At 47.9% G+C, this 21,819-nt stretch overlaps 1 protein-coding gene across 2 annotated transcripts in view; it reads left to right on the forward strand.

The window, feature by feature from the left end:
• Positions 1 to 366: 366 nt before the first annotated feature.
• Positions 367 to 21,819, forward strand: part of CA12 (carbonic anhydrase 12) — a 65,714-nt gene continuing 44,261 nt past the window's right edge. The window contains exons 1-2 of one of the 2 annotated variants that reach the window (XM_066276276.1): positions 367 to 735; positions 6,910 to 6,930. In XM_066276276.1, the coding sequence (XP_066132373.1) occupies positions 651 to 735; positions 6,910 to 6,930 (106 nt within the window). In that variant the 5' untranslated portion in view covers positions 367 to 650. The remainder of the gene's footprint in view (positions 736 to 6,909; positions 6,931 to 21,819) is intronic. The other variant, XM_066276275.1, reaches the window with a different exon arrangement.

Below are 21,819 nucleotides of genomic sequence, written 5' to 3' on the forward strand. Positions count from 1 at the left end.
CTGTTCACTTGCACACTACTGTGCTATTTACCTATTCTAAAATAATGTCTTTGCATCTGAATTTCGAAGGTAAGACCTTATCAGGAAGCACTATACAATCCACAGAAATTATGCATTATTGAATGCAGCCCCTCTGCTGTCTTCTAGTCTCTAATATGTTCCCTATCCAGAAACTAGAGCGCTGAAGGAGAGGCTTGTCCACTTGGCATTGCACTTAGAGGGCTTCTCATTAAAGGCAGTGAGAGACCAAGGACACTAGAGTGAATCCCTACACGTTCTCTTCCCAATGGGAGTGATCACACACGCCTACCAGCTGCTTCCACAGAAAACTGCGTTCCCAGGTCAGCCGCGTTCAGGAGCGCGCGGTCCACTGCCCCACTGAGAACGGCTGAAGTCAGGGCTACAGCTCACCTGGGAACTGGGGCGCCATACCTTCTGTAGGCAGGGCGTCCTTCCCCTCCGCACGATGACATCACGGAGCGGAGTTGCTCCATAAAAGCAACTCGCCAGAAGCCGCGAGCGCAAACACCACAGCGCCAGAGCTGCGCACGCGGTTCAGAGCACGCCCGCCAGCCCCAGCTCCGGGACCAGAAACAGAAGGTGCCCCAATCCAAGGCAACCCGCGTCTGCCCAGCAGGAGCCACCCGAAGATGCCCCACTGCAGCTTGAACGCAGCGGCCATGCTACTGCTCGTGATCTTAAAGGAACAGCTTTCCAGCCCAGCCCCACTCAACGGTAAAGTTTCTGCCTCTTTCCTAACAGTCCTGGAGCGCTCAGCCACACCTGGACGGAAGGATTTCCTGCGGGACTCTTTTAACAATAAAGTTAAAATCATTTAGAGGAAAACAGGGAAGGACATGCATACTATCAAATGGCACATTTTTTGAAGGGATGCTCCATTTTTCCTTGGAACGCACGACCTGCTTTGGTTGGGGGAAACGCATTATTTTCGTATTAATATTTTTGCATGTCCTCTAAGCACCTGGAGCTCCGGAGGGGTTGCTTGGGAACTTGCTCACTGGGGAGGGGGAACCAGGATTTAAAATATTGTACTCCAGTTCACGTGCGGATTGTACAGTGACTGTGGCATCCTGAGCAGTGTCACTACCAGAAAGGGTTTGCAGTCGCTCCGGTGCAGAACCCTCCGACCCGCGACCTGCAGTGGGTACTTTACTTTGGAGGAGAGACTCGGCCATTAAGTTTTACGTACAAGTCAACGGGATGATGTATTCCATCCTTAATCATTGTTTTTCTCTAGAAGGGCTCTACTGTCCTGAATGTACTGTGTATGTGCACTCAGATGAATATACACACCTTGTTTCTGTGTGTAATTAGGGCTCTTAACCCCAAAGGGCTGGAAGCTGAGGGTGTGGAGTTAGGTGTCGAAGGTGGTGGGTGGATGCCACTGTAGACTCAGATCTGTGCAGTCAACTGGGGTGAGTAGGTCAGGTTAATCAGTCCTTTGTAGCAAGAGGAAGATGCCAAGCTTTTCCTTGCCTCTCCAACAGCTGGGTGAATGCTTTTCTGAGAGAGTAAATAGTGACTTTTGTGGAAACTTCCTGGGTAATAGATTGTGGTTCCTGCTGTTGACAGGGTTTTCTTCAAGCTGTAGAGACATTTGTGGGTGCTGTGATTCTTGAACCCAGGTTAGATTGAAACGTTTATATTAGGGCCCAAAGGGACCATACTGGCTTAAAATCTATTCTCCCTGCCTGGGCAGTGGTGGTGGGAAATTGTCCTGTTCAGAAGCGTGAAAGCTTGAACCCGGCTTTTTCTCAGAGGTCACTGTGCCTGGAGGGCAGGGCCGGAGAAAGTGGGGAGCTGGGCTGTCAGCAGCTTTGGCTAAGTTCAGTTATAATCCTCTGGCTGGCACAAACAGTGGTTTTCAATCTTTTTATACTCGGAGACTGGTGAAAACAGGAGAATTATTTTGGGGACCACTAAGGCCAAAATCACCCTGAGCATAAGCAAATTCTACTAAGATCATTAGGTCTATAATATTCATACAACATCAGGGTGGTTAACTCTTTCATGGGCCAGTAAAACATTTCTGGCAGACCAGCAGTTGATAAACACTGATATACCCAATATTGTCTCCCTCAGGGAGAGAGAGAAGGTAGGTGGGAGAAAGGAGTTAGATAAAAGTGGAAATTAGTTTTTAAAACTGCAAACGTTAACGTGTATTCCCCTCTAGAGAAAGCTGTACTGAGACCTCAAGTTTCACTAGAAGTCTCCCTTTTATTTCTTTTATTATTTATTTATTTATTTGAGAAAGATAGACAGGAAGGGAGAGAGATGAGAACCATTGTCTCGTTGTTGTATCACTTTAGTTGTTTATTGATTGCTCCTCATATGTGCCTTGACTGAGGGGCTCTAACTGAGCCAGTGACCCTTTGCTCAAGCAAGCGACCTTGGGCTTCAAGCCCGCGACCTTGGGCTTCAAGCCAGCGACCTTTGGGCTCAAGCCAGCAACCATGGGCTTCAAGCCAACAACCTTTGGGCTCAAGCCAGTGACCATGGGATCATGTTGATGATTCCATGCTCAAGCCATTGACCCCACACTCAAGCTGCTGAGCCTAGCCTCATGCTGGTGACTTCAGGGGTTTGGAATCTGGGACCTCAGCATCCCAGGTTGATGCTCTATCTACTGCACCATCAGTCAGACTAGAAGTCTCTGTTTTAGTTCTAAAACAAAAAAACAGCCATTCATTAGCTCTCTTTTGTCAACGTCTATTACTGCCCTTACTCTGAGGGAAGCTCCTCTTCCCTCTTGTTCTTTCCCTGCCCAATAACCCTCCCCTTCCTTGCTTTTCCTCTTCTCTCCTTTTCTCTCCATTGCCACCCTGTCCCTTCCCCATCCTCCAAGTTTGGATGGGGGAAGCTTGTAGTAAAAACTCCACTTTCACTTCACACTGAGTAACCCACTTGCCTACCTCTGGATTCTAAAAACACAGTTTTTATTTTGTTATTTCTCATGAGACTCTTGGTTTTTTAACCACCTTGGGGATAGGGTCAAAGCAAAAATCACTGAGGTGTAGAGGATCAGTATTAACCCAAGGTTGGGGCTGGAGGGGGGTTAAGCTGGGTGTTGGGGTCAAAGTGTAGTCTGTCCTCTGCCCGGGGCATTTAAAATTTCAGAAATTGGCACTGGTGCATGTCTGAAAAAATCTATCTGGGGTCAGGGAGGGAGGGAGCAAAGTAAGGTGAAGTCCAGTGTCCCCCGGAGAAAACCTTGGAATTCTTAGTTGCTGTGAGGGAATATTTCAGTGACTTCTGCAGAGTCTGCTCTGTCTGGACCTGGTGTGGAGAGCTGGGCAATCTTAAGAACTCAGGGGAGATTTGAGCACCCAGGACAGGAAGCAGGCAGGGCCCTGAATCCTTGATCTGAATCTTTGTAAATATCACTCCCTCAGTGAGAACCCAGGGCATTCTCCCCTGCCCAGTACACACTGGGCCTGCAGGTTCTAACAGGCATTGGCTGGGCCTTCCAAGGCTCTGACCTTCTTGGGAAGGAAACAGTTCCCCTCCCAGAAGGGCCTACTCCCTCAGGAAGCCACCAAGGTGTAGCTGCAGCAGCCTTGGCCTGACCTGTCTTGTGGGGTCAATTTGGCTCTGTTAAGACTCCTGCTCCTAAAGCTAAAGGTGAAGAATCAGAAGGTGGTGTTTCCAAATAAAGCAAACACTCACACTTCCTTTATTAAGTCAAGATCACTCTCCCTTTCATTTTATGGTGCTTATTTCCCCCAATTTCCCTCTCCTGAGCCCCTCCAGACACTGCCATTTATAAACAAAGCACCAAGTCTTTAGGAGCAGTCAGGCTTGCTCCGAGAGAGGAGGGCAGGACAAGTTGCTCTGGATGTTGCTGCTTTTCAAGAACAAGTCTTGGATGCTGTGTCAGCACCGAGGCCCTACAGCCTTAGATGTACACTCTACAGCCTTGGTCTCCTTGAGCTTCCCAGAGTACTGTGCTGATGCCTCAACTGAGGCTGAACACTACAATAATAGGAAAAACCTCAGTTAGAAAGCTTTGGGGAGCAGAGCAGAAAATGCAGGGTATTGTGGGTATGATTCATTTGGGGGGAAGTGCAACTAAAACTTCTGGCCAAAGCAGGACTGCTCAGAGGCAGCAGCTCTTCTTTGGTGGCCTTGAGGATCAGCAGAGCGGCCTGTGTTTCTCCTGGTGAGCAGTGAGGAGGAACTCCTGATATTTGTACAACTTTACATTGCTGACTTCCAAGTGCTCTACCTGGCTAAGTGGAAATGATCTTTTTTTTTTATTGATTGGTTTTAGAGAGACAGAGAGAAGAAGGAAGCAGAGAGTAGAAGAAAGAGGGAGAAGGAGGGATAGAGAATAAGAGGGAGAAAGAGGGAGGGGAGGGAGAGACATTCATCTATTGTTCCACTTAGTTTTGCATTCATTGGTGGCTTCCCTTTTGTGCCCTGACTCAAAATCGAACCCGCAACCTTGGTGTTTCAGGAAGTTGCTCACCATTGAGCTAACTGGCCAGGGCCTGAGTGCAAATAATCTGGCTTCTCTGTCTGAAATCCATGATTGTATTTTAATAGTGAACTCCTCAAACAAAATGCTGAAGGAAAACGTTCAGGGAAGAGGTATGACGTCTTCTGGATCTTAGCTCGAAGGCAATGCTTTCTTTGTTCCTTTTTGTTATTACTCTAGTGAAAGGCTAGTGTAAATTTGGGTGTCACATACAAATTTGGTTTACCCATGGTTCTGCATATCTTTAGCTAATTGGTAATGCAGGGGAGATTAATCTTGGGACAGTTAACTCTGGTTGGGTCCATAGGAGGTTTCAGGAGTTCTGTGGACCTCCTGAAATTAATTGTATATGAATTTTTCTGTGTCCAAGCTTGTGAGCATTGAACTATATACATCAGATACTTGGAACGGTCTGGATTCTCCTGCCCCCCAAAGACCAAGAAGAGACTCAAAGATTCCTTAAGTTCATGGGAATTTAGGAGTAAGATGTCAATAAATGACTAAACTGAAACAAATCATGAAAGAGCAATATAGGGGCATGATTTTTAGTGATGTGGAGATAATACCAAAGAATTAATTAAATTATTCAAAGTGGGTATTCAAAGTGGGTGCCGTAGGGGTCAGGAAAATGACTGGGAGTGTCAAGGACCGGGTTTTGGTGGGTTTTTTTTTTAAATAAAAAGCCTTGTAGAACCACCTGACTCTTCAAACCATGTACAAGTATATTTTGATAAAATTACCAATTAAGCCCTGGCCAGTTGGCTCAGTGGTAGAGCGCCGGCCTGGCGTGCAGGAGTCCTGGGTTTGATTCCCGGCCAGGGCACACAGGAGAAGCGCCCATCTGCTTCTCCACCCCTCCCCCTCTCCTTCCTCTCTGTCTGTCTCTTCCCCTCCTGCAGCCAGGGCTCCATTGGAGCAAAGTTGGCCCAGGCACTGGGGATGGCTCTATGGCCTCTGCCTCAGGCACTGGAGTGGCTCTGGATGCAACAGAGCGATGTCCCAGAGGGGCAGAACATCGCCTCCTGGTGGGCATGCCGGGTGGATCCCGGTCGGGCGCATACGGGAGTCTGACTGCCTCCTCATTTCCAACTTCAGAAAAATAAAAAAAATTTAAAAAACCAATTAATATTGAGAATTAAATAATTAAAAACACTGAAGCAAAGAAATGAAACAGAACAACAAAAATATGAGATTAAACCAGCTTAAAAAAAATAAAACAAAGCTCTCTTTTAATTTTTAAAAACCATAGCCTGGCCTGTGGTGGCACAGTGGATAAAGCATTGAGCTAGAACACTAAGGTCGCCTGTTCGAAACTCCAGGCTTGCCTAGTCAAGGCACATACAATAAGAAACTACTGCAAGTTGATGCTTCCTGGTCCTCTCCCCCCCTTTCTGTTTCTCTCTCTTTTGCCTCTCTCTAAAAATCAATCAATAAAATCTTTAAAAAAATTAAAAACCACCATCGACTTGAGTAGGAAAAGAAAGGAGGCGTAAAAACCTTTGTCTTCCCACTGTCCCTGTGGGCTAAGAACACGGGAACATTGGGAGAAGCCAGGAGAGAGGGACTGCTTCTAGGAGAAGAGTTGAACAGTCCTTTCACTGTGATGTGTCCCCGTAGACATCCTGATGGAGGTGGCGGGGAATGAGAGCCCAGCTCTGCAACCAGTGGTTAAAAAAACACGTTCTGATGTAGGAATGAAGGAGTTTTATGTGCGCAGGGAGCAGCCTGGGAAGCGGTGGGTGACTTTTCATTGTATTCCTGGCAGAATTTTTCCTACGAGTTCCTGCCATCCCTAGAATGTGATTCGGAGGAGGGTGGAGGCCCCCCCACAGAAACACCCTCCTGTTGAGATTAGTGCTCTCCTCTCTGGGTACTGATGTGAACTCTTCTCCAGGGTATGCTGTCAAGTGGGAAAAAGCAAGATGCAAAGCGTTGTTTCCAACATGCCAACATTTCTGTGGGAAAGGAGGGTGGAGACTACAACTACAGAAGCGTGTGGTCATGCTGTGAGGGGTGTCCACCCACTGGGGAAACTGGCCGTTTCCAAGCAGGGCGATCCCACGGGAGTACAAGACAGTACAAGAGCTTGCACTGTCTACCCTTCGGCAGCTTTGGGGTTAGAACCTTCTGAATTTATTACTACTGAGCTAATAAAATTCAGCTTCTCTAAGATGTCTGGGGAAGCCTCCCCCCTCCCCCATGGACTCTGCGCACACGTACTGTCTGTGCCGCCCTGGTGAGCATGGCTGCGAAGGAGAAGCACTGCTCGCACGGGGACTCTGGAGCGCCACCTTTAGGTTCTGGGCTCCCATCTCCTTTTCAGTCTCACCCATTTCAAAATATAATCAGTGTTTTTCTCTAACTTGTTCAAGCTCAGTTGTACTTACTTTGCTTTGTTTTGTTCTTTGCAGGATCCAAGTGGACCTATTTTGGTAAGTACAGACCTTAACTATTTTTTATGAGATGGCCTTGCTTCATGAGACAGCCAGAAATGTCATGATCTGTGGAGAGTCTTTTGTGGGGTTGAGGAGAGCAGTTCTGATATGGTTAAAAGGGCACAAAGGCCTGTCTACAGAATGGCTCTGTACAGGTAGCAGACTGCGCTTTCCCCATGCCAACGAGACTGCTCTGTGCACTTGAACTTTGACCAAACCTCCCACGTGAAGATGCCCTGGGTACTTCCACACTGCCAGGGCCCTGGGCAAGAGGGAGCCTTTCTCTTCCGCAGGACATTTATCCTCCAACAAACAAAGAATAAAGGCTCCTTTCTGAAAGTTTGGCTCAGGCCTCAGAACTCAAGCTGTCGGTATGTCTAGAGTTAACATCTTCTTGCCCTATTTGTAAGCAAGCAATAGACGAAGTGGAGATGGTCAGTCCTTAGTAAAAGAGAGACACTTGTCTTAAATGGGGAGAGAGTGATATCAATTGTGCAACAGGGTTTCTGTGGGTTTGGGTCAAGAGTGACATTGGCCACTTGCAGGTCTGCAAGATCAGCAGCTTGAAATCAGCTTAACTGGTGTATTGCAGTGAATTGGAAACCTGGTCATCAGCTCTCAGAGTGGGAATGGGAGGCCAAGCAACTGGGTCCTCCGGCAAGTGCAGGAATGTTAATACAGTGGTCCCCCCTTATCTGCAGTTTCACTTTCTGTGGTTTCAGTTACCCAAGGTCAACCACAGTCTGAAAATATTAAATGGAAAATTCCAGAAATAAACAATTCATCGGTTTCAAATTGCGCGCCATTTTGAGTACAGTGATGAAATTTCTAGCTGTCCCCCTCTGTCCCGTCCGGGATATGAATCATTCCTTTGTCCAGTACATCCACGCTGCATGTGCTACCCGCCTGTTAGTCACTCAGTGGCTGCCTTGCTTATGGGGGGTGGGGGAAAGACCACATGCACATAACTTTGGATACAGTACTATAATTGTATGGGATACAGTACTGTAATTGTTTTATTATTATTTTTGTTAATCTCTTACTGTGCCTAATTTATAAACTAAAATTTATCAAAGGTATGTATGTGTAGGAAAAACAGTCTGTAAAGGGTTCGGTACTATGTGTAAATTCAGACATCTACTGGGGGATTTGGAATGTATCCCCCATGAATAAGGAGGGAATGCTGTAATGTCCTGTTAGGGACAGAGTCACAAGGGACTTTCAAGATAGCTTGTTATGGTGAGCAAGAGGGTAGAACTGGGCTCACTGGCTCAGGAGGGGTGGTGACAAGCCAGGGAAGTTGATTACAGGCAGTCTCCAGGTTATGAACGAGATAGGTTTTGTAGGTTTGAAAATGTTTAAGTAATTATATGCACAGAAAGGTAAAAATAAATAACTTATGTTAAGACAAACATCTGTCCAATGTGCATGTAATAGGTAAATGTACCTGTTCCAACTTACACACAAATTCAACTTTGGAGCAAACCTACAGAACCTACTTTGTTCATTACTGGAGGACTGCCTATATTACCTTGGGAGCAGAATACAGAGAAAGACCTGGCTTAGATTTGAAAAAGTTAGCCTTTGGATGTTTGGTAGCATAAGAGGCATAGAAAAGTCATCAAACTAATCAATCAATTACCTACAAGCCAAGGTCTTCTTGGCTCTAGCATTTTATAGCTCCATCATTACTAACATTCCTTATGTACTTATTAGGTAGAAAGCATTGTTGCTAAGTGGGTGGGTAATTAGAAGGATAGGCTGTGGTCTATAGCTGGGAATTACTTAAGACTGACAACAGAAAGCAGAATATAATAGGTAATAATAATAGATAATAAATGGTTCAGTTCTCTGATGGTTCAGAGAAGGATGAGAATGCTAGGGCTGCATGGTCAAGGGAGGCTTCCTGGAGGAGGAAGGCTTTTACCTGGACCTTGAAGAATGGGAGGATTCGGTGTGACAGGGTAGAAGTGCTATTGGCCAAGATGATGATGGCATCACATGAGCAGAGGCAAGAAAGAACAAAGTGATATTTGAGGGAAATCATGTAGAGAAGGAGTTATAGGGGAGTGATGGACTCTAAGGTCAAAAAGATAGGTTTGGTCAAACAGAGGAGGCATTGTAGGCAGGCCAGAACCTTCCCACTTCGTCTCATAGAAGGAGGGGCAGGGCAGGGAGTAGTCTGTGTTTTAAGGAGAGTAATTTGGTGGTGGGGGCTGAGAGGGAGGTGAGGATGGGCATGAGGCAAAAAGGTGTTTGGCCTTTGTAGCAATATCATTCTGCTTTAACATCCATTTTTTTGATGACAGCAGAAAGAGCAAAGGAAAGGGCAGGGCAAGAGGCCCCACAAAGGAAGAACAGAGTCAGGGCCTCAGGCTGCTTGGGCAGGTGTAGTGGGCGGGAGGTGACAAGAGCAGTGCTGGCACGGAAAGAAGGCGGGACTCGGGTCCTGGGCCTTATTCCATATGATCTTGAATAAGCCACGGGAGCCCTCTGGGCTCACTTTTCCCCTACCTATAACCGGGGAAGACGCTGTCTAGATCAGTATCCCTCCAACTATGGCTTGTGTCCCTTATATCAGAACCACCTGGAATGCTTTCCAAGTATGCAAATTTCTGGGACTTAGCCAGGACCTGGGGAAGGGAGGGAACCTGAAAAGCTTGTCTATTTCACGTACTTCCCAAGTGACTCTTACTCACACTCTTCTGGAGAACCACTGACGAGATGATTCCCAAGACCTTTCTAGCCTAGTCAGGGGTAACTTGCCCTACCTTTTCTATTGGCCTCTGAGGTATAATGGAAACACAACTCAAATCTCTCCAGGGCTCCTTGCCTCTGACAGCTCCCACCCCGCTCCCAAGGGCAGAGTGTGATAGATTCAGAGAATGGAGAGTCAAGAAGTTGTGGGAGGAAGATTTTTTTTTTTTTTTTTTTTTTGTATTTTTTCTGAAGCTGGAAATGGGGAGGCAGTCAGACAGACTCCCACATGTGCCCGACCGGGATCCACCCAGCATTCCCACCAGGGGGCGATGCTCTGCCCCTCTGGGGCGTCGCTCTGTTGCAACCAGAGCCACTCTAGCGCCTGAGGCAGAGGCCATAGAGCCATCCTCAGCGCCCGGGCCATCTTTGCTCCAATGAAGCCTTGGCTGTGGGAGGGGAAGAGAGAGACAAAGAGGAAGGAGAGGGGGAGGGGTGGAGAAGCAGATGGGTGCTTCTCCTGTGTGCCCTGGCCGGGAATTGAACCCGGGACTTCCACACGTCAGGCCGACACAGGAGGAAGATCTTACTGCCCCTTAGTCGTGACATGGTGTTCCCCAAAGGAGGGCCTCCCTTTCCAGCCATACTGACTAGTTCAGAAGCATTTCCCCCTGATCATTAGCACTGGCCAGCCATCTGTCCCTCTGTCCTGCACAATTAAAGCAGCTCTTTGCTGAGGAAGCAGAGGGCAGAGTCTAATGATGCACACCATGAGTGTGGAGGGGTATTGAACACAAAGGCAAATCTGGCTTTTCATTAGTGAAATGAGCACATGTGATATGGAGTTAGCCCTCAGTGGGGGCCAGTGAAGGAACACGGAGGGAGGACAACTGAGGAGGCAGACACGTCCTGGCTGGCAGCTGGCACCTGGGCGCAGAGTCGCGTAGGTGAACAGAGGACCTAGCGTAGGCACTGGGAAAAAAATCTGTTTCCAAGCAGTAAGGGCTGCACGGAATGGGGCAAGTCCAACCAATGCTATGTGGTTTTCCCAGGGTGCAGACCTCAGCTACTTCGCGTGTAGATGCTGCTGAGTCATCCTGATCCAGGGACCTCCTGCCGCCTGGATCACATGGCAGGGCTTCCAGAAGCACATGGAGAGAGAACTCTACCCCCATGCCCCTCCACACTGAGTCACCTCTCAGATGCCCGCCCTGGAGACAGGGGTACCCTCTGACAGCTAAGGGCAGGGGGCACTCATTCCCTGTGTCCTCCTTCTGGGTGGCTAAAGCGGCAGCTGGGCAGCTGCTGGGCTTAGAGCTGCTGAGTGGGCCCTGCCCCTGGAAATCAGTGCCAATCAGTCCTGCTGGGAATTACCTAAGGCTCACAATTCTGAAGAAGCCCTGGTGGCTTCATCAACTCTGAACTGGAGGGCGGCTGTAAGTCAGGTTGTCATTTGAGCTGAGGATAACCTCCGGCCGACTATTCTTTTAGGAGTCAGGAGAGTGGGTGCCCTCAGGGCAGGAGGTGGCTGGCAGGAGGCATGAGGAGAGGTGCTGGTTATGTTCAGTTTGTGAAAACCCATCCTCCTGCTCACTTATGATCCAGGCATGTCTCTGTATATATATTCTAGTTGATAAGAGTTGACAAATTCCAGTTGGCTCGAGAGTCATCCTTACCCTGATCGTTTTTCTTGGGGAAGGGCTAAGAAAACTAGCAAATGAAAAATATCCCTTAGTGTGTTCAAAACAACAGAGCAACCAAAAAGAATGACTCTTACGGAATTAACAACCCAAGAACATGTCACGTGAGCAGAGAATGGGTACCACGCTCCATTCATCCTGAGGGTGACCAGACATCACTTTGGTGTTCCTCAGATGTGAGCTAGTTCAGAAATCAACAAATATCACTGTTTTCTAGAGATTTGAGGCAAAGAACACCCTTAAACCCTCAAAGGAGAAGGGATAAAAAGGGGCCAAGGCAGCCAAGCTCACCTCCTGGATGGTGAGAGAGCCTCACCTTTCCCCTAGTTAGGGCCCAGTGAGGCAACCGCTTGACCAGCCCTTCCACCTGCTGCAGGGAACACTGGAGGATGGTGGCTTGGCCTGGGGGTGCCAGGCAGCAGGCTGCAGCCACTCCCAGGCCCTCCTGCCCACGTGCTCAGCAGTGGCTGGACAGCCTTCAGCTCTGGTAGGACACCATGTGACCCAGGAATGCCACAGCATTTCTCATGCTGCTCTCTTTTCCCTCAGACTGTGGATTCTCTGTCTTAAAGAATTGCCTTGATGCAGTGGATAGAGCATCAGGCTGGGATGCAGAAGACCCAGGTTTGAAACCCCTAGGTCTCTGGCTTGAGCATGGGCTCACCAGCTTGAGCGTGGGGTTGTTGGCTTGAGTGTGGGATCATAGACATGACCCATGGTCGCTGGCTTGAGCCCAAAGGTCACTGGCTTGAAGCCCAAGGTTGCTGGCTTGAGCAAGGGGTCACTCGCTCTGCTGTAAAACCCCCCCCCCCCATCAAGGCACATATGAAAAACCAATCAATGAACAACTAAGGTGCCACAACGAAGAATTGATACTTCTCATCTCTCTCCCTTCCTGCCTGTCTGTCCCTCTCTCTGTCTCTCCCTGTCTTTGTCACACACACACACACACACACACACACAGGAATAATTGCCTTTGGGCCTGATCTGTGGTGGCACAGTGGATAAAGCATAGCTCTGGAATGCTGAGATTGCGGGTTCAAAACTCTGGGCTTGCCCGGTCAAGGCACATATAAGAGTTGATGCTTCCTTCTCCTCCTCCCTTCTCTCTCTCTCTCTCTCTCTCTCTCTCTCTCTCTCTCCCTTTCTCCTCTCTGAAATGAATGAAGTCTAAAATGAATCAATAAAGTCTTTAGAATTTTTTTTAATTGCCTTTGGGGCCCTGACTGGGTTGCTCAGGGGATGAGCATTGTCCCCGCGGTCCAAGGTCACAGGTTCGATCCCCAGTCAGGGCACACATGAGAAGCAGTCAATGAGTGCACAGCTAAATGGAACAACTAAGTGGAACAATAAGTTGATGCTTCACTTTCTCTCTCTCTTACCCCTGACCCCTCTCTCAAATCAATGGAAAAATTAAAAAATAATAATGATAATTGCCTTTGGGAATCAGGAAAGGATTCTCTATGGGGCAAACATTATTGGTTGGCCAGGCTTCTGGATTCCACCTCCCCCCACCTTCTGTCCTGAATCTGCTGGAATATTAAATGGCTGCAAGTGACCTTTCCCTGGGACTTGGGACATCCTTCCAAGCCCTTCCCAAACTCAGAGAACCAGACACGAAACACATGGAAGGAGGCTGAGAGGAAAAACTCTTTCCTTTCTGTTCTTTAGAAGTGATGAAGGGACCATGTGACCACACACTGAAATGCAGTATGAGCTGCAGGCCAAGTTAGAGCCTAAAGGGAGAACTCAGAACGGCAGTCAGGCAGCACGTGCAATCCAAAGGCTGCTTGAATTAAGGAGGGCACTTGTTCTCCCCAAGGCAGAGAGGTTGAACCAACAAAAACACCCCAGTGACATCTCTCCCACTCCAGCTGCCCTTCTGAGGATGAATAAGGAGAGGCCCAGGCATTCAGGGGAGAGAGCAAGCAAAGACCAGAGCGTGTTTTTCATACCAGGAAATCCTTAACCCTGTGTCTTGGGGCTGTCCCCTGTGGCTGGCAATCCAACAAACTACCATTTATTAGCTCTGAGTTATAGTTCCAGTCACTTGTAACTGGAGTGGTGATGTGCCTCGTCTGAGTAGATGTAGTGTGATTCACCCCCTGGTAATTATTTCTCATCTTTCCTGAGTTGCAGCATTGAGGTTTGTGAGTTCTGGAGGATCTTGGCCTGTAGCTGCCCAAATATAGCCATCCCTTAACAACTGGGTAAAAAGATAGGGAAGCTAGCACTAGTTCCTAAGGCAGGCGTGGTGTTGGGGGGCCGGGTGAGGCAGAAAACCAGGAGGAAGAAATGTAAAGAGTAGAGCGCCCCAAACCAGGCAGACCTCCATGGGAATATCTGCTAGGTCACTTTCTGGATGAATGACCCTAGGAAAGTAACTCAACCTCTCTGAAATCTCGGTTTTTCTCAACTACACCATGGGATTAATAGCATCCATCTCAGTGGTTCTCAAACTGTGGTCCCCAGACCAGCAACATCAGCATCACCTGGGTGTCAGAAGCCTTTCCCAAACACTAAGCATTAGAAGTGAAATACATTTAAAGGGGTTGGGAGTAAAAGCCAAACCATTCATCTCCTGATCTTCAGCAGAAGTAAGATCACCATGTGTGACTTGGTTAGAAATGCAAATTCGTGGCCTGTTGCAGATGGATCAAAAATTCTGAGGCAGAGCCAGCAATCTAGTTTAACGAGGCCACTACAGCTCACTCAAGCTTGAGAACTAACTGCTTCATAGAGTTGTGGTGAGGATTAAATAATACAGCAGGATTAGATAAGGTATACATTGAATAAGATGCCTTAGGAACTAAACTCATTTATATCAATTAGCCTGTGGTTAAAACTGGTTTCATTATATGTCATTTCTCTTAAAAACCTATGCACCAGGTCAGGTGAGGACTTGCTGTATACAGAAAGAGGCTAACAGGGCTGGCACATTGTAAGCAATCAGTAAAACTAATCATCATTTCTTTCCCTTCACCTCAAAGTTATGGTAAAATTAGATTAGCTAATATGTAGGAAAATGCATGTATACTCTATAATACCAAATAAACGTGAACTTTGTTAGAAAGGATCTGCTTCTCTGTATCATTCCAGTTTTAGTACTTGTGCGTCGAAGCAAGCACTCCATGCTTTTCTGAATTGCCTGAGTTTCTAACAGCAAAGAGATACTCCTATTATAGTCTAAACCAGGGGTCTCAAACTCGCGGCCTGCCGAACAATTTTGTGCGGCCCGCAGACTAATCCACGAAGTTCAAAATATTTTGGATAAAATTAAGTAAGCCTAGGGGCCTACTTGTATTTTTCATTTCTCTAGCATCCTAGCTAGATATTAGCTTAGTTAACAGCAGTTGTGATGCAAACTACAGTTTCTGGTCGTTTTGTGACACTGAGTAAACTGCATGTACGATTGTGCTTGTTGTACTGATTTTTTTTTGTTTTCAACTGCAGTGAGAAAAGTGTTGCGTAACAGTTGCCTTTTGTAGACCTAGTGCGGCCCGCCGAATGGCTGTGACCTTGCTCTGCGGCCCACATGCTGAGTTGAGTTTGAGACCCCTGGTCTAAACAAAGGGTGTTCCTTTGTGAGAAAGAAACGGGTTGAATGAAAAGACAAGAGTTCTAAGCCTCACAAGGGCATCGCAGACCAGAATGTTTTTTCTAGCCTTGTCCATCCGACCAGGGTGAAGTCAGACCTAAGCTCCCTGGTGCTTCCCTGGCCTCTAGGGACTGGATATCCAGTTCCACAGCCATGGCCGCTTCCGCCATGCAACTGAAGTCAGGGGAGAGGAGGCCAAGTCCCCAGCCTCCCCACCTCGCCCATGGTGGCTGTGCCCCATTCACACCTGAGCCTCTGGGCTAAGCCTTGACCTAGGGCTCAGGAGTGAAGGCCTGAACCTGGGAAGAAACCTGGGTGTCTGAGCTACATAAGCCCAGCCCCGTGCAGGGACCCTCACCGACCAGAGGCAGAGTAAAGCCTTGGAACTGCGAAGTGAGAGCTGGCTTTGGGACCGGAGTCAGCCCTGCCAGGCCTCTAGCTGTGCTCAAACTTGCCCTTTCTGCTTCCTGCTAGTCTGGAACCCAGGCATTCAGGTGAGGGCAGGGCACAGCCCTCCAGGTGCCAGTTAATGCCCTCGGTAGCCCTTCCCGGGCACACAGAGAGGCGCCCTGGGGTAAACCAGCTCAAAGGAAAGATTTAAAATAAGGAGGTTGAATTCAAAGCAGGTGTGTGAAGGCAGCTCCAGGCAGGTAGTAAAAAGTCTGGTTTCTAGGAGGAAGAGAATGGATCAGAGGTTGTTTCAGTCTCCTTGGAGGGAGTAGGGACCCCTTTCTTGGTCTATTACTGTCTTCCTGTGTAGTGGCAGCCGGGGGGTGCAGGATGCAGGCACCGCTGTGGAGCTCAGGAGCACAGCCAGACTCCTCTACGGGCTGCGCCTTATGGCCAAGAAAGAGAGCACCTGTTGCAGACAAAGGCCATATTTCATTGGTTCTCAGATATATACTTTGTCTACATTTTAGCCTCTCTGAACTTGAGATATATCTTATCATCAGTAGCATCTAGAAACCAGGAAATATGGTAGTTGTCTCACACTCACTCACTGAGAAGCACCCTGTTAGGTGCTAAGAACACAAAGAAAGTACTTGAAATGATTAATTTCAACAATTAAATAGTGAAAACAGTGGTGGCAAAAAAATAGTGTAAAAATAATACTAGTTTGCATACTGTTCAACATACATACAAGAAAGATGGGGAAAATTAGATTTTTATTTCTTCTTTTCCAAGTGAAAGGAGAGGGAGATAGAGATAGAGATAGAGATAGAGATAGAGATAGAGATAGAGATAGAGATAGAGAGATAGAGAGAGAGAGAGAGTCTCGCATGCATCCCGACGGGATCCACATGGCAGCCTCGTCTGGGGCAGATACTCTGCCCATCTAGGGCCATGCTCACAACTGAGCTATTTTTTTTTATTTTTTATTTTTGTTTTTTTTCTGAAGCTGGAAACGGGGAGAGACAGTCAGACTCCCACATGCGCCCGACCGGGATCCACCCGGCACGCCCACCAGGGGGCGACGCTCTGCCCCCCCCCCCCCCCATCGCTCTGCCTCGACCAGAGCCACTCTAGCGCCTGGGGCAGAGGCCAAGGAGCCATCCCCAGCGCCCGGGCCATCTCTGCTCCAATGGAGCCCCAGCTGCGGGAGGGGAAGAGAGAGACAGAGAAGAAGGAGAGGGGGAGGGGTGGAGAAGCAGATGGGCGCCTCTCCTGTGTGCCCTGGCTGGGAATTGAACCCGGGACTTCCGCACACCAGGCCAACGCTCTACTACTGAGCCAACTGGCCAGGGCCACAACTGAGCTATTTTTAGCACCTGAGGTGGAGTTTCCATGTAGTCATCCTCAGCGCCTGGAGTCAACTTGCTCAAACCAACTGAACCATGGCTGCGGGAGAGGATGGGAAGGGGAGAGAGAGAAAGAGAAAGAGAGAAAGAGAAGGGTTGGGGGAAAAGCAGATGGTTGCTTCTCCTGTGTGCCCTGACTGGGAATAAAACCCAGGATATCCACATGCCAGGTTGATACTCTACTACTAAGCCAACTGGCCAGGGCCAAAAGTTAGATTTTGAGCTATAACTTTTTCCAATCTTTAGTCAATTCATAGTTCATATATACTTTTTGATGATGTTCAATCAGTATTACAAATGTTTATAAACAAAGCAAGTTGAGTGCTACTTTTTTATTTAACAAAAGTATCCCTTTAAGGATCAAGCTTTCCAATGACCTGACAAGCATCTGATTTATGCCAACCAGGAAGGAACAAATAGCAGCTGCCACCTCCTTCTGTCTAAAGGTTGTGTCTATAACTGGTGTAACTCTGAATGAAATGGTTCTTTCAGCTCATCTAACTTCTTAACTTCTTAAATGATTTTGCAATCATTAACTTGTGACTGACTAGTTCAGCTATGTGACTTTTGGGAGAAGTGGCTGAGATCTTCCCAGATTTGCTTGCAGGTTTAGGGCAAATGGCTTGTGCTGCTCCCACCTTCTAGGACAGGTGGCTCAGGAAAGGCTCCTTAGAGATGCTGAAAGTGAGATTTACTTATAGCGGGAAAGTTACATTGGCACATGGCGCCTGATACTTTCATAGGGTGGTGACTCCTTTGTGCCCCGTCTTCTGAGGATTACATGAGAAGAGGAGGAAGGAGAAGAGGTGACTCTGAAGGTTGTGTAACAAAGAGGTTTTGTAGCAAGTCTGAGGCGTGCAAAGGATTGTTTGCCCTCTGGCTTTGGCCACCAGGAAGCCCAGAGGCAAATCGGTGGCCCCAACTTGAGTAACTGTCTCCTGTGACCTGCAGATCTAAAGAGTCTCTCTTGCCTTCTAGTTTAGAGGGATTTTTCCTGGTCCTGAGCCAAAATGTTACAGCTTAGACTGCAGAAATTTATTTCTAGAAGATGCACCCTACATTCTTATCCTTCTTTTTTTCTGTCTCCCTTCATGGATACCATTGTTTAAAAGATCTGTTTTTAACAAATTAATATACAAATAAAATAGTTAATTTTCTACATTTATTATTCATCAAAGGCAGATATAAAAAAAAAACAAGTTTTTGAGCATCCCAAGATAACTGGTTCACATTCATTCCACAAATATTAAGTAAACACTAAGTGCCAAGTGTTGGACTAGTTGCTAAGGAAATGATGACTTAGATATGGTGCCTGTCGTTATGGGCCTGAGAATCTCATAGGAGACGGTAAATTAGACAGGGTCTTACACCACAGAGCGACAAAGCACGGAAGAGAGCGACCTCACCTGGTGTTTTTAGGGAAGGACGAGAGCGGGCTTCCTGGCGGAGGTGATGTCCAATCTGAGACTTCCAAACTGGAGGACACATAAGAGCTAGCCAGGCAAAGGGAAGGGATACAAGGGCATTTGTGCAATGATCACCTAGGCTTGTACATTCTGGGGACTACCCAGGACCTCAGTGAGGAGGGAAGGGGCAGGAGAGATGGGCCAGGGCCAGAGTATGGGGAGCTCACGAGTCAGACTGAGGAGCTGGGACCTCATTCTGAGGCAGCAGGGGATTGCTGGGGCACTCTAGAACACCGAGGTGATCGGTATGTGTTTTAGAAGGATCAGCCTGGCTGCAGGTTGGAGAGTGGATTGAGTGTGAAACACTGGAGGAAAGAAGACCAAAGGGAGGAGGGGATCCAGACCTGAACAAAGGGAAGGGGCAATAGTGGCCTGACCTCTTGGTGTAATTCAGCTGGAAATGTAGACATCTAACATTGTAACTGGCCAGTGCAGCCTGATTGAGGATGAGTGCTCTGCTTGTTGGGCGTCATGGAGTATTCAGAAGTATCAGTAAGAGTGACATTTTCGCTAAGGTGGGGCCCCAGGGGGTGTTGATGTAACCAAACTTCCACCCCAGCTTGTAAATGAGGCAGGAGAAACTCAGAGCTGTCAAGTGGACCAAACAGAGCATGAGGAGTCGAGTCAGAACCAGAACCAGGTCTCCTGTGCCCATCACGTGCATTTTCCTGGCCATCTGGTGAATGCTTGTTTTATGCCAGTCATTGTGTGCCCTACCCTACACATCATGAGGTTGTGTAAAAGCCATTCAGGAAAGACAGTGATTTTTTTTTAAGTAAATAATATAGATTTTCCAGAAACAACTTATGGCAAATTAACTTGCTTTACTTTCCTACATCAGGGCAAGAGGCTTAGTGGTTAAAAAAAACAACATACACACACACAATAGACTTAATACCTCTTGACATAAATGTTTGGTACAGGTCCTTGTGAGACAACCATGGAAATGTGGATAAAAGACCAATGTGGTTGCTATGGAAAAGAATCAGTAGAATCCAACATCAATCCTGTCATCACATGGCTGAGAGAGAATGTCGAGATTCTTCCAGGGGCAATCCTAAATCAATACCCTTTTTGGATTCTCAGGAAGGGAACGGGCAGCTAAAGGAGTGTGGTGGTACAAATCGGAAAGATCGGTGTTAGAGGGGAGAACAGGGGGTAGGGGACAGGCACAGGTGAAGAAGCATGCCAGAAAAGCGGATCCAAGTGAGTGGGCTGGGCTGCAGGGCAGAAGTATCACGTAGTGAGCAAACATCATGTAAGCTCAGCAAACTGCAAGACAGAGCCCAGCTGCAGACTGAGTGGAGAGGAACGCCTGGCCTCCGGGCTCAGTGTTTCTGGTTATTCAGGAAGGCCTCATTCACACATCCACATGCCCACATCCACATCCACACTCTCAGGACTGCCTATACCCCCCACCCCCACCCACTCCCACCCCCATTGCCTACACCATGACCTTGCAGTGAGCCTCTCGGTGCTTTCTGAGTTCTGGGTATAGATACTTTCATCTCATGCTTGGAGCGGGGGTGTGTGTGTGTGTGTGTGTGTGTGTGTGTGTGTGAGAGAGAGAAATCTTAAAGTTACTCCTCAGTGCTTCTTATTGGCAGCTCCCCAATACTCTTCCCAGCTTTTTTAAAAATTATTTTTATTTTTTATTTATTTTAGAGAAGAGAGAGAGAGAGAGAGAGTGAGAGAGTGAGAAGGGGGGAGGAATAGAAAGCATCAACTCCCTCCTGTATGTGCCTTGACCAGGCAAGCCCAGGGTTTTGAACCAGCAACCTCAGCATTTCAGGTCGATGCTGGATCCACTGCGCCACCACAGGTCAAGCCTCTTCCCAGCTTTTGATAAACTTTTTTTTTTTTTTGTATTTTTCTGAAGCTGGAAACGGGGAGAGACAGTCAGACAGACTCCCGCATGCACCCGACCGGGATCCACCTGGCACGCCCACCAGGGGCGAAGCTCTGCCCACCAGGGGGCGATGCTCTGCCCCTCCGGGGGGTCGCTCTGCCAAGACCAGAGCCACTCTAGCGCCTAGGGCAGAGGCCAAGGAGCCATCCCCAGCGCCCGGGCCATCTTTGCTCCAATGGAGCCTTGGCTGTGGGAGGGGAAGAGAGAGACAGAGAGGAAGGAGGGGGGCAGGGTGGAGAAGCAAATGGGCGCTTCTCCTATGTGCCCTGGCCAGGAATCGAACCTGGGTCCCCTGCACGCCAGGCCGACGCTCTACCACTGAGCCAACCGGCCAGGGCCGCTTTTGATAAACTTTTTAATCTTTTTTTTTTTTTTTTTTTTTTTTTTTTTTTTTTACAGAGGCAGAGATAGACAGGGACAGACAGACAGGAATGGAGAGAGATGAGAAGCATCAATCATCAGTTTCTCGTTGCGCATTGCGACTTCTTAGTTGTTCATTGATTGCTTTCTCACATGTGCCTTGACTGTGGGCCTTCAGCAGACCGAGTAACCCCCTGCTGGAGCCAGCGACCTTGGGTCCAAGCTGGTGAGCTCTTTTCTCAAGCCAGATGAGTCGGCGCTCAAGCTGGCGACCTCGGGGTCTCGAACCTGGGTCCTTCCGCATCCCAGTCCGACGCTCTATTCACTGCGCCACCACCTGGTCAGGCTTGATAAACTTTTTAGTGTGATGTTGAAACTTGTCCCTCAGCGAGGATGAAGTACGGAATGTGCCATCACTGAGTAAAACTGAGTGCGCAGGGTGTGCAAGTAAGACTGAATGTGCAAAGATGACTGGTCAGAAAACTTGGTATACCCTGGAAAAAAATGAGAACTGCAGGAACTGAATGCTTGTAACTGCCCTTACGATGCGTAGGTACCTTGTGGGTTAATAATCAAGGGCTATCTTTCCAGCTTGGGCTAACCTGTTATCACTGGAGAATTGTTCCCGTGATGGTGTTTTTGAGCATGGACCCATGCAGGACGGTCGGCATTCTAGGGCCTCCAAGGAGTTCAGGGGTGAGCCAAGAACATTTCTAGCCTCAAGGAGAGTTATCCAGATAGAGGACGGAAGGCCCATCATGTGGGTGTGATACCCTCCTAGGGGCTGCTCGGGTAAGATGCTCAAAGCCAGCCCAGGGGAGGGGCTCAGGAGACATTTCTTGAGTGCATGAGGAAAGAATGGTTTATTCTTTTATTTTTGGCTCTGAGAGCCAGGGAAGGCACCAGGGAGAAGGTGACACTTGATCTGGGCTGGTAGGATTTCAGAGGGGAAACCAGTCTGAAACAAAACGCCGCATTACCGTGCATTTCTCATTAGGAGTAAAAGGAGACGCGGGGAACCATAGATTTGTTTTCCAGCGAGGTAAAAGGGTGAACTTTCTCTAAAGGATTGGAAAACACCCCTAAGAAAAAAAGGAAGAGTTGAAACCATTCAGTTCAGAAAGGCCTGGGAACCAGCATGTCTTGGAAGTTCCTCACATCTGGATCTGACCTTTGCTACCGCGTGTAATCCTCACCACATCCCTGTGCCACTTTCATTCTGCAAGAGAAGCTCAGGGAATCTCAGAGACGTGTTCAAGGTCACAAGCTGTGATTGGCAGCTTGGTCAGATGACTCCAAAACTCTCTTCTCACTGCCTTTCATGACCTTCCCACTGTACTTCTTGCCTCTCTGGAAA

Source organism: Saccopteryx bilineata, chromosome 4 (assembly GCF_036850765.1).
Source record: "Saccopteryx bilineata isolate mSacBil1 chromosome 4, mSacBil1_pri_phased_curated, whole genome shotgun sequence".
NCBI classification, from domain to species: Eukaryota; Metazoa; Chordata; class Mammalia; order Chiroptera; family Emballonuridae; genus Saccopteryx; species Saccopteryx bilineata.